The sequence below is a fragment of the Neomonachus schauinslandi genome, chromosome 3 (genome assembly GCF_002201575.2).
Source record: "Neomonachus schauinslandi chromosome 3, ASM220157v2, whole genome shotgun sequence".
Lineage (NCBI taxonomy): Eukaryota > Metazoa > Chordata > Mammalia > Carnivora > Phocidae > Neomonachus > Neomonachus schauinslandi.
This window is the reverse complement of record NC_058405.1, coordinates 55,281,341-55,294,768: the sequence shown is the minus strand read 5'-3', so window position 1 is coordinate 55,294,768 and position 13,428 is coordinate 55,281,341. Positions and strand designations below refer to the sequence as shown.

At 41.0% G+C, this 13,428-nt stretch overlaps 1 protein-coding gene across 1 annotated transcript in view; it reads right to left on the bottom strand.

The window, feature by feature from the left end:
* The window catches only part of GTF2F2 (general transcription factor IIF subunit 2), a 149,583-nt gene extending 141,343 nt beyond the window's left edge, over nucleotides 1-8,240 (bottom strand). Inside the window, exon 1 of the mRNA XM_021697863.2 lies at nucleotides 8,007-8,240. Coding sequence (XP_021553538.1) covers nucleotides 8,007-8,072 — 66 coding nt within the window. The 5' untranslated portion in view covers nucleotides 8,073-8,240. The remainder of the gene's footprint in view (nucleotides 1-8,006) is intronic.
* Between the last annotated feature and the right edge of the window lie 5,188 nt (nucleotides 8,241-13,428).

The following is a 13,428-nucleotide window of genomic DNA, read 5'->3' as shown; positions in this document are numbered from 1 at the left end:
CTTTAAGTCACCACAATCTCTCTTGATTTTCCTCATACTTCTCTGGACTCTCCTTTTTGGTCACCACACATCTAGATTCTCGTCTTCCTGGCCTCTCACCTGTAGTGTTCTGGTTTCAGTCCTCAGGTTTCTTCTCTTCTCTACCTGCAATCAATCTTATGTAATCTCAACGAGGCTCAAGACTTTAAATACTATCTGTATAATAACAACTCCCAAATTTAGAGCAAGTCCAGGCTCTCCCCTCAAGTTCCAACTTATATATCCAATTGCCTATTCAAGCTCTCCATCTGAAAATTCAGTGGACATTTCAAACTTAAAATAACCATACCAGAACTCTAATTTCTCCCTCATAACCTGCTCCTCCTGCAAGTCTCCATATCTCAGTAAAAGTCAACTCCATTCTTCCAGGTACTCAGTCTGAAACTTTGTGCAGTTACCCTGAATAGCTACTTTTATCTCACATTCCACATCCAACCAACTGATATATCCTGTGAGCAACATCTTCAAATTATATCAGGACTCCAGCCCCTTCTCTCCAATTCCAGGGTTACCATCCTAGTCCAAGCCACCATCATCTTTTGTATAATTTTGATAGACTTCGGATTTCTTAACTTCCACTCTTGTCCACGTCTAGCTGATTCTTAATATAGCAGCCAGAGTCATCATCTTAAAACATAAGTCAAATAATCCTATTCTGCTCAAAGCCTATTTAATAGACATCTACATAGTGCTTACTACAAGCCAGGTACTTTTCTAATCACTTTACAAAAGTTACTTCACTTAATCCTCATAAGAACTCTATTATTGGGACGTCTGGGTGGCTCAGTGGGTTAAGTGTCTGCCTTCAGCTCAGGTCGTGATTCCATCGTCCTGGGATCGAGTCCTGCATAGGGCTCCCTGCTCAGCAGGGAGTCTGCTTCTCCCTCTACTGGCTGCTCTGCTGTCTCTCTCTCTGACAAATAAATAAATAAAATCCTAAAAAAAAAAAAAAAAGAACTCTATTATTATCCCAGTTTTTTAAAGATTTTACTTATTTGAGAGAAGAGAGTGAGAGGGAAAGAAAATCTGAAACAGACTCCGCACTGTGCACAGAGCCTGACGCACAGCTGGATCCCACAACCGGGAGATCATGAGCTGAGCTGAAACCAAGAGCCAGACGCTCAACTGACCAGCCACCCAGGCGCCCCTATTACCATCCCATTTTTGCAGATAAAAAAATGAGACCAAAAAGTTATTTGCCTAACTCATTACTAGTCTCACATTACTAGTGGTGAAGCCAGGATTCTAATCTAGGCAGTCTAGCTCTATAATCACCATGCCATGTTGCTGCTCTAGGGCTACTCCCTCCCCATGTCACTCAGAGTAAAAATCCTATGATGTCTGACGTGTTTCAGCTCCCTCTAGCCCATGGCCTCATCTCCTACTACTTTCTCTCTCTCACTTGACTCTAACCACACTGTTCTGTGAACATTCCCAGCACCTCATATCTGAGGGCCTTTGAAATGCTGTTACTTCTGTCTGGAATACTCTTCCCCCCAGATATGTGGAGAGCATGACCCCATAATATCCTTCAGGTCTCTGATCACAGACCACCTTATCAGTGAGGCCCTTCTCCCACCCTATTTAAAACAGTATCCCCAGATACTTACTATACATTTTACCTTATTCATTTTTCTTCAGAGCACTTATCATGGGCTATATATGTGTTCATTTACTGTCTATTCTCCTTCCCCATCAGAATGTAATCTGCAGGAGGCAGATATATTGTCTCTTTTGTTTACTACCATATTCCTAGCATCTAGAATAGCCTAGCACATAGCAGGAACAGTTATTTTAATGACTGGATACTGAGGAAACATTAGCTAATGTTAATGTAATAACAATGATGACATTATTGGGATATATCTGGGATACAGAATTTAATTTTAATAAACCCCACTGCATTCTCAGAGAGAAACTTTATTTCAGAGATCTACCTTAAAATAAGGGGGAAGGAGGAAAATACCAATAGTGGAGAGCATTATTTTCCAGTCTGCCTCCGTCCACTTATTGCTGGTTCCTGGAGATGCTATTAAGATAAAGGAGAGACAAGAATATTTTGGAGCACTGGAACTCTTGAGGAGACCGCACTTCTTCACTACATTAACCAAGTCAGAAGAGTCTCTGATCAAACTGCTGGAGACTACAATTTTAGCCACCAAACAATGAGAAGTTCTAAGTAAAGTCTATATCATACACTAAAACAAATTTAAGAATCAAATCCACTACAATAAAGTGTACCTAATACAAGCAACTGACAACTTACAAAAAAGATTATGCTGCAGAATTTAATTGATAAAAATAAGTTTGGAACTCACACTGCATTATCATCATTATAATAAAGTCATAAGTTCCCAGGGAAGCCTACCAGCTTATTTAATTCAAAAGGTTGCCAAAATACTATACTTTTTCAATGAAAAACTGAATACATTGAGGATAGTATGTCAATCATATACGTATAACTCTCTACAGCAAGAGCTTATGGAAATGAGCTTCCCAGAAGTTCCAGTCCATTAGCATTAAGTCTGAAAAAAGGGAGGGAGATGAGGAAGAAAAACTCATAGCATATATGGTCCCAAGCCTCCAAAATACTATTTTGAATGGCTGATACTTTTAATTAAAACATTTTCTTTTTTTAATAAAATTGTTAAAGTATACAACATGATGATCTGATATATTGAAATGGTTACTACAGTCAAGCTAATTAACATACCATCTCCTCACATAATTACTTTTTTATAAGAATACCTGAATTCTACTCTCTTAGTAAATTTTCCCAAAAACAGTCGTGTCAACATATCACTTGTGAGATATGTGTTGTTTCCACCATCTCCACAGTCATTAAAGAAAATCAGATGAAGACAAGATAATAGGTACAACAGGGGGTGTTTTCTCAGATTTCCGAAGACAGTAATAGAAAATGACTCACTTAAGCATTACTTCCTCAAGGAAACTTCCCTTGACCCCCTAGACTAGGTCAAGTTTATTATCCACACTCATAGAACAGTATTCCTGGCTTCCATGTCCAGACAGATAAGTCTGTAACTGCTTTCATTAGGACTAATCTTTGATGGCTGTCTGTCTCCTGCAGTAGACTATAAATCCTAGTTCACAGAGCATGGGCCATGTCTGTTTCTGCTCACCATAACATACTCAGAGCCTGGCACAATGACTGGCAATCACTGAAAACTTGTGGGATGAATCAACCCACGCACCGGTTCACTCATGGCAGGCAGAGCAGTAAGGTCAACCATGACTTTGAAGCCAAGGTGCTAAGGTCATATGTACAGACATTATTCCCCTGAGCTTCTTTGCCAAGTTCGCTTCAGCAAGTATCTAGTTCCCCAACTACTCGTCTCCAAACCATGTTTCTCCCAGAATAGAGCAAATTAAGGGCACTGTAATGGACACTGTGATGTGACACCCATTTCCCCCTTTAGGACTGAAGGCCTTATTCTCCCAGCTGCTGGGAGTGTGGCCACAGAGAGCCCTAGCTGTTAGCCCCTCTTTGGCATTGCCTTCACTGAAGAGAGGTGATGGGGGGGGGGGGGAGCTTCATTTCTTTCTTTCTTTCTTCCTTCCTTTAGCCAAGATCACACTCTTCCTGGGACAAACAACATGCAATGATTGGTCAACATAGGGTATACCTCACCGCAAATCAGGACACCTGTAAGATTCCCTGTGGAAACATCTTCCAGCTTTCCTTGAGACTGCATCATACCTTCTTACCAGTCCTGTTTAAGTCTTCTTCCTTCCACAGGTGATGATCCCAAGAGCATTCCCTGGTAAACTTAATCATCTCAGAATCAGCTTCCCAAGAAGCCCAATCTGTGACACGCAGCTTTTACTCCCATGTTTTCTTGAAGATCATCACCACATGGAACTGACAAGATCCAAGGTCACAAAAATGAAGTTCCCAGGGGTGCCTGGGTGGCTCAGTCGGTTAAGTATCTGCCTTCAGCTCATGTCATGATCTCAGGGTCCTGCGGTTGAGCCCCGCATTGGGCTCCCTGCTCAGCAGGGAATCTGCTTCTCCCTTTCCCTCTCATTTGTGCTTTCTCTCTCGAAGAAAGAAAGAAAGATAGAAATGAAGTCCCCACATCACCTCTATTCCTCAGGGAGATAACTCATGAAAGAGACCTAAGCTGGAAAAAAGACATTTCCTATTCTTGGCATAAGCTGTGTAGCCAAACAGACCTAAATTTGAAACACTGTTCCATACTTGGGTAAGATAACCTCCCTAAGCCTCAGTTTCATCATCTGAAAAAATATATAGACATTTAGTATCTTCTTCAAAGGTTTGCTTTGTATAAAATACCTGGTACATAGGAAAGCTAAGTTCCTTTTTTGCCTGTCTCCTGTCCTGATCCTCTCCTCCAACAAACAGTAGTCAAAATGCCTAGAAGAGGAAGGCTGATTGGGTTAGAAACAACTTTTTACTGGCTAGAAAGCTGTTGCTTAGACCTACCACAGCCCTTCTCAATACCTCCACTATTCTTTCCCAAAAAAGAGGTAGCATTTGTTATAAATCAGGCCTCAGTATGATATTCATTACTTACAAAAATCCCACCACTCCTAATAACCTTGCTAACTTTATCTCCTCTTCCCCATCATATATGTACCTTAGCCTCCAGCCAACCATAACTAGAGAAGATTTTTCCAGAAGTCTAAATACTGGAAACCAAACAACAGAACTATGCTAAAATATTCTTAAACATTCTACAATTTTGAATGATTTGGTATAAGGTATGTAGTAACAGTGTGACCAATTGGCAACCTAACAGTGGCACAGACTGAGCAACAGAACAGGGTAATGCAAACTACAAGGACTAGCTCCCTGACAAGGTAAAAACTGTGACTTTATGTTTTAGCAGATGACATCTACCATAAAAGTTAAATCCAATCATATCTATTACCTATCAAAACTCATTTGGATCATCAATCTCTTGTAGATTTAAGATACTTAAAACCCAGAAATGGCATTCATAAGCCAGTACAGGTACTGGATATTCTGGGACACAATCTTCTACTATATTTGCTTTTTTCTGAACATACTCTAGTTCTCCCCAGCCCTGTTGAGTTTTTTCCTAACTAATGAACTCCATAGGTTCTTCTTAAATGTCACCTTCTCCATGAAGTCTTCCCTGTTCCAGCCAGAAAATCAACTATTTTCCTGCTCAAAACACTCAAGAGATCTTACATGTATATTACACCTTACTGTATTTCTCCTGTTTTATACCTTTCTAGTGATGGAATTAATATGTACAAGATGGCCCATAAACTTTGCGATACTCTAAGAAGAAATTTACACATTTTGCAGCAAATGATCCTCAAAGAACAGAACTCAAAGTATTATCTATAATGAGAAATATGAGGGGTTTTTGGGGGGGTCTCCTTTAATTTTTTTTAAAGATTTATTTATTTGGCAGAGAGAAAGCACAAGCAGGGGAGTTGCAGGCAGAGGGAGAAGCAGGCTCCCCGCTGAGCAAGGAGCCGGATGTGGGGTTCAATCCCAGGACCCTGGGATTACGACCTGAGCAGATGCTTAACCGACTGAGCGATCCCGGTGCTCCTACAATGAGAAATATGAACATATAGAGAAAAGACATGAAATCAGTATGTAATTCTGTTCACAAATTCTGACTGGATAAGAACGAAGACACACTTTCTAATATGTTATATTTTAATATCATGCAAAAAAAGCCGAAAATGAAACTGACTATTACAATTTGATGTTGTCCTATAATTTATTCCTGTAATTCAGAGTTGAAAATCCAAGTATGCTCAAGTATGGGCATGAAAATCACACTCGATACTAAATCCAGTGCAAATGAAACAAGTTCAAGTTATCTGACAGCTATGCAAATCAAACCCCATTGTCTATCAGGTGTCCTTTAATGGAGCAGAAACAAAAGTTGTCAAATAAAGAAAGAACAGGAGTGGACTTTAGGGCAGAAAGTATTTGCTAGCAATTCTCGTCACCTTTCAGAGATAAATTTGTCAAAGAACAAGAACTGGCAAGAAAGTCCTTTCACACCCTGGAAAGATCTATCTGCAAGTGTGTTATTATTTTTTTTTTTGATACTTAGGATTAGAAAAAGAAGATATACTGTATGCCAACCTGGTAAGAAGAAACAGTAATACTGTAAACCGTAAATAGTCTAACAACTACCTTTACAAAACAAGAACAAATCATTGGCTTGAGTTCTTTTCAAAGAGATAAAATGTATTCAAATACCCAGACATGAGAGAGAACTAAAATTTTAAACTTCATTTTTTAACTTCTTTTTAAATTACATTTTTTCACATTCTCATATAGTCAGTTACCAAATCCCGACAACTTTTACTGAAAAAGTTTCCCTAACTCCCTAGACTTCATTACCACATACCCATGATGGTGTGATCACTTTCTAATTTTGACTCTGGTTATCCTCCTCTCAAGCTTTTTCCCTCCCTTGAATTATTTGCATCCTTGCCTTACTCAAAACCCTCCAAAGGGTTCCTCACTTCTGCAGACTAAAGTTAAGACATCCCCATTTCACAGTATAATATGAGTATATGGTTCCAAACTTTTTTTTTTTTTTTTTTTTACACAAACCCTCTGCTCCTGGCATAATAATCTCCTTCGTTTTCCAGGACACACCATGTTAATATGCATTTCCAGTCTTGCATTTCTGTTCCACTCTCCATAATATACTATGCTAACGCCTCTGCCCACCCATCCAGTAAGGCAAACAATATTCACTAAGCATTTACTGTGCTCCAAGAATTAATGCAGCATCTCAAGTTTCACCATTTTTTCAAGCTCCTTCAACCTGCAAGGGAGATCTCCTTAATGATTCTCCTCCATTTGGCATGCAGTAGGAGAAATACCGTAGGAGGAATTCACCCCAGCCTTTTAGGTCATACTGATACAGCTGTGAGAAGTCAAATGAGTGCCAGAGAGTAAAGCTGAGGTTGAAGAATAATAAATAAGAGATCATTCATTCATTCATTCACTCCATATCTGCTGAGCAATTACCATGTGTCAAACACAATTCTGGTTGGGACAGGCAAAGATCCCATTCTCATAGAATGTGTGAGAGTGCACCCACACTAGAGAGAAGGAGGTAACCAACACTGAACACATGAACATACAATCACTTTAGACTGTGACAAGTGCTTTGAAAAATATAATACAGGTTTGACATGCTAGCAAGTGATCATAAGGGAGCTTTTTTAAGAGAAGAGGACAGGAAGCGCCCCTCAGATTTAACTGATGAGAATTCAGCCATGTGATAAAAGTTAAAAAAAAATTAAAAAACCAAAGGTCCTAGTTCAAAGACTGCCATAATTACATTTTGTACACACGTCTCATGAAAGTCCCCTAAGAGACAACACTCCTCGATATGAAAAAGTAAGGACAAATACTGTGCTCACTCAGGGCTAATCAAGATTGCTGCCTTTACAAAAAACACTCTAAAAGAACACTCCAGTTCAATGGCCTCTCCTTCTGTGAGTTCAGAGTTCTCTCAGCTCTCCTGAGAACTCCAATAGGGCCATCAACCTAAAAACACGTTAAGGGTACACAGGGACCCTTTCTACTTTCTGGCCGAGAATATTGTACAGGAAGCAGATACTCAACTTCTTTATATAGACTCACGACTAAAATCACTTTCACCAAAAGGAGATACAGAAATTCTTCAGCCTGGGGTAAAATACACCACTCAAGTCGGAGAACACCATCACAGGACCCCAGAAAAACCACACAGTGGGGAAAGGAATCCGTTCCAGGCAGGTTCGTACTCTTAATTGTTTCAAGGACTGCGTCCCTCAACCAACTGCCTCGCCTGCAAACTAGTTTGCACATGTGTAGCTCTAACGAGATAGCCGTAGAGAACTTTAAAAGGCTTACGGAGTGGGACAGTTTCAAGTCACTTAAACTACTTAAACTAGGAGGAGCGCAAGCCGGCGTCGCACGAGCATACCTTGACCAGCCACACTCCGGTGTTCTGTTTGGCGCCGGTCAGATCGAGTTCCCCACGCTCCGCCATGGGTCTGTTGCCGGTTGAGGCGAGCGAGCCGGAAGAGCGGCCCAGGAGCTGGGGGCCTGCGGTGCAAAGGACCGGAAAACAGCGTATACCGCTGCCGGAGGCGGACTATAAAGAAACCGCCTCCACCCCCCAAGATATAGGGAATTCCCGGAAACAGAAACACGCCGCTGGGAGGCGGGAACTGCGCCTGCGCGCTGCCACCGTCAGTACGGCGCGCCGGTAGGGACAAACATCCTAGTTAGGCACATTCTTGAGTGGGCGTGGTTACTGGTGGCCGGTTGCGTCTGAGTGATTAAGACACCGGGCAGGATGAAACAAAATGTCCACAATACATTTAAAGACCAGGTCGGCATATGTGAAGAAAGGCAGCTTCAAAACAGAAAAATGGGGTTCAAAGAGACAAAAGCTGTCAGTATGCGTCCATCCCTGGCCAAGGAGAGAGAAACATTTTCGAGGACGGGGGGGGGGGAATAATAAAAAGAGTAAGTGAATTAGCACACCTGGGCATTGGGATCGGACAGTGTAGCGCTGGGAATACTGAAAACATGGTGTTTGTAGACCCGAAAAAAAAAAAAAAAAAAGAGTGTCTCAGGTGAGAGGCTATCTTGAGCACTTCCAATTAAACAAGCAGAGCACACCCCTTTCAGACTCCAAAACGCAGAATCCATATAATTAGATCAACGACAAACTTTAGACCTCCAAGACAAACCTGATTGTCAAACTCCCGGGCTTAAACAGTTTCCTCTCTGTCTTCTTGCCTCTAGCATAAAATTCTATCCTCTCTTCGAAGGCCCTCTCCATTTGATCCCTGCCACTCAATCACACATCGAACCACACCGAACCGTCAGACCTCCCCAAACACATCAGGATCTTCTTCCTCAATTATTTCAGAGCCTCTGCACACTGGACGCCCTTTACTCATAGATAGATGCCCTATTCCCCCCTTACCCTCCTTCTCACCTCTGTCCTCTGATTGGCAAACTCCTACTTGGGTTTCAAGACTTATGGAAATGTCACTTCCTAGGAAACCTTTTATTAAATTCCCCAGAGGAAGTTGGTTTTTCTTCACATCACAGTGTGATACTTATCACCCTGCACTACTCTATACATGTTTACATGCTGCCTTTGCTTTCTAGACTATGAGCTCCTCCTAGATGGAAATACTGTTTTATTCATGTTGTATCCCCAACAGCTAGCACAGTACTTGACACACTGTCAGATTTCAATAGGCTTTAGCTGAATGAACATTTGCTGAAAGAGAAACAAATAGTAAAATATTGTAAGAATGGCAAGTGATGTATGAATTAAACATCAGAGCCATACACATAATTGAGGAAATTCCATGTCAGTGCAGCATAGAGCCAGGAAAAGTTGTCAGGTTTCTGTGCTCAGCTGAGAAAACTAATAGGAAAGATGGAAGACCAGGCATGGGTTGAAAAGGAAGGTTACAGTCTTGTGTCACAGCTTACAAAAGGCCTTAAAACATATAAAGGGTGAAGAGAGCTGCTTTGAGCTGTGATCCAACAGAAGGAATAAATTGAAATATGAGACCATGGGAAAAGGGAATTAATGTAGCCTGGAGCACCCTAGTAATGGACTTTAAAGGATTATGATCTAGGGGTGCCTGAGTGGCTCAGACGGTTAAGTGTCTGCCTTCGGCTCAGATCATGATCCCAGGGTCCTGGAATAGAGCCCCGCATTGGGTTCCTTGCTCAGTGGGGAGTCTCCTTCTCCCTCTGCCTCTCCCCCCCCCCCAGCTTGTGCTTTCTCTCTCTCTCAAATAAATTTTTAAAAATCTTTTTTTTTTTTAAAGACCTTTGATCTATGGGTCATGGGAAGACTTAAAATGAGTGTGTGTGTGTGTGTATGTATGTGTATACAGGGAATAAGAGAGAACAAATGGGTAAAGAAGAAAAGGCTAGAAGAAAGAGAAAGGGCAAGTTTTTAAAGTGATTACAGAGGGTGGGGTGCTTGGCTGGCTCAATCAGTAGAGCATGACTCTTGATCTCCAAGTTCTTAGTTCAAGCCCCATGTTGGGCATAAAGCTTACTAAATCAATCAATCAATCAATCAATCAACCTTTAGAGAGCCAATTCCAGAAACCCAGAACCAATTCAGAAAATTCATCCTAAACATACAGTTCCTCTAGAACCACTCTCAATACCAAAATCTGTAAAAGTTGAGGTTTTCTAGAGAAACAAACAAGCACGCGCACACACGGTTAAAAAAAAAAAATTCAACTGAATAAAGTCAGTTGGCTTTATTAAGCAATTCATGAATTGAGCAGCATTCCGTCTAGCAAGTAGAGAGGAGCTCCTAGGAGTTGCACAAAATGGAAGGCTTTTTATAGGAAGGAGGGTAGAGCAAGGAAGTTATTAGCAGAAGAAAAAAAGAATCGTTCCAGGCGAGTCATTTCCCTTAGGAAGAAGGGTAGGAGGTCTTATTAAGTGGATCACCTGATCTTACTTTGGGGGCTCATGTGACAGATTACCTCATTGGTGCTGACAAAAAATTCCTGACTGATCAGTTAAAACTACATTTCTGAGGGGGTTTGAAACTGCAATTAGGTGACGTATTCAGCCCCAGTTTGATAACTTGGCCTGGCAAAGTGACTCCTTCTTGGGCCTGAAATTTAATTTAAATTATATAGAGAGACAAGGATAGAGACCTACCATAAGGACTTGGCTTATGTGATTATGGACTCCGAGAGTTAGTTCTAAGACCTGCAGTTGGCAAGCTGGAGACCAGGAGAGCTGATGGTACCCTTCCAGTCTAAGGCCCAAGGCCTGAGAGGCAGGAGAACTAATGGTGTAAGTTCCAGTCTGAGTCTAACGTCCCAGCTTGAAGACCGGCAGAGGAAGGGAGTTCTCATCTACTGAACATATTTTTTTTTTTTAAATTAGGCCTTCAGTGGATTGGATTAGGCCCACCCACTTGAGAGGACAATCTATTTTATATAGTTTACTGATTCAAATGTTAATCCATGCATTAATACCCTGACAGACACACCCAGAATAATGTTTGACCAAATATCTAGGCAACCCTAGGCTCAGTCAAGTTGACAGATAAAACTGATCATCAGAGATACAGGGTTCAGTGCCCAAAAAAGATAACTCCAAAGTCCTTTACTCTCCCAGATGATTGACTAGTCAAGTTCTTGTTAAATCTTTTAAGGCACAAATGCAAGCCAAGGAGGGAAGGCTCAAGAATTCACTTGCTGGCTGAAATTTTTCCCAAGAAGTCAGTAGGGAATTCTGCCGGACCTTGTAAATTCAGAACACCACAATTCTATCATGCAGCTGCTACAGTATAATCAACACTCTCATTAGAGGAGATGCTACAAGTGAGTTGAGAGAATTAGAATATTAACAGCAACTGAGTCTTGTAACCAAACTAACCTGAGCTCCTCGGTGAGTTACAGGTAGAGACTGCACCAGGTAGAGTTGTTACACAATGTAATCTTTATTTGCAGCAAATATGGAGATCACGGGGAATAACTTCCAAAGCTGTGACTCCCAGAGCAGGGGTGAACGGGTTCTGTTTATTTAGGGTTTGGGATGAATATTCAGAAAGGGGAGATTTGTCATTGCACGTAAAGGCGGGAATAAGTTTGCACAGGAAAACATGCCTATGCTGCAGGCAATCCTATGTTATGTCAGTGAAGCTTGTGTTCTTCCTTGGGCGGAGACTTGAACATTATAATGAAGCAGAGGTGACTGTGGGGCTTTGGACATGCTCTGAGAGTGGTACAAACTAGATGGTGTCTTGGCTCATTTTCTTAGGTAAGGAATGCAGGGTCTTGCTTACTTCTGAAACAGCACTGGGAGTTTTACCATTGATGTGTTGTCTCTGATATGGTTAGGCTATATCCTGGCCTGGTAGAGACTGTTCATCTATGTGTTTCTTTTGCTCCCTTAAAAATCCTTAACTACTGAGGTTTGTGCATTTCTTTGTAATTCTGACAGCTCCTAGGAAGTTCTGTAAGAAGTGTGCTAAGGCAAGTAGAGCCTTAAGGCATAGATCACAGAAACTAGCTGGGGACCTAAAATGACTTCTCTTGTGTCATGAAAGCTATGTCTCAAGTCTTTCTTTTTCTGGGGACCCTAACTCTTTCTGCTTGTAAGTCCACTCGCAGATATCGTCCCTGGCCATACCACATGGGCCCAGTGTTTTTCCAGGCCAGAGATTCTATTTGTTCATACACAAAAACGTTCTAGCAAGGCAAAGAATACCACCATAGAACTCTTCTTAATAAACTAAACTTACTATGTATTGGATATATTTTTTTAAGATTTTATTTTCTTTAAGTAATCTCTACCCCCAACATGAAGCTCAAACTTACAACCGTGAGATCAAAAGTCGAATGCTCTACTGAGTCAACCAGGTGCCCCTGAATTGGTTATTAATATTAAGATTTTCATGCACCCTAATATTTATAGCAGCATTATCAACAATAGCCAAATTATGGAAAGAACCCAAATGTCTATCCACTGATGAATGGATAAAGAAGATGTGGTATATTGGGGTGGCACTGTTGGTTGAGCATCTGACTCTTGATTTCAGCTCAGGTCATGATCTCAGGGTTGTGGGATCCAGCTATGCACTGAGCTCATGCTCAGCGTGGAGTCTGCTTGAGATTCTCTCTTCCTCTTCCTCTGCCCCTCCTGCTCATGCTCTCTCTCTCTCTCTCAAATAAGTAAATAAATCTTAAAAAAAAAAAAAAAAGGAAGATGTAGTATATAAATGCAATGGAATATTACTCAGCCATAAAAAAGAATGAAATCTTGCCATTTGCAATGAAATGACATGGATGGAGCTAGAGAGTAGTATGCTAAGGGAAATAGAGAAAGACGAATTGCGGGAGTCCAGCTCCAGCCGGGATGGGTCTCTCGTAGGAAAGGACGGCGTCGGCGAATGAGGAGACACAGACACAGAATCAGGTTGCAAGCATCTCCTCCTCAGCCTCGGAGGAACTTTATTTATATGTTAGTATATTTTTGTTTTTCCATTCTTTTGTAACATGTGATTATGTTTTTTTTACAATTGATTGAGATAATCTTAGATCATTTTTTGGATCACAGACATAGCCTTCTTTCATTTTTCCTTTGTAATGATTAACATGACCTTTATTGATTTCCGCTTATTGGCTTTCGCTAAAACTAAAAAACAGTACGCAAAGAGAAAGGTGCTAGACAGAGCGTGACCGTCTTGTTATTTTGTCTTATAGAAACTAATTCTTCGTGGAATTAGTTTCATTATGATTGCTTAGATAGTCGTAACTAAGATGAGTAGTCACTTTATCATGAAACCCCAGAAATATTCCCACAATTATAAAGATTGCCATAAACAAAATGAA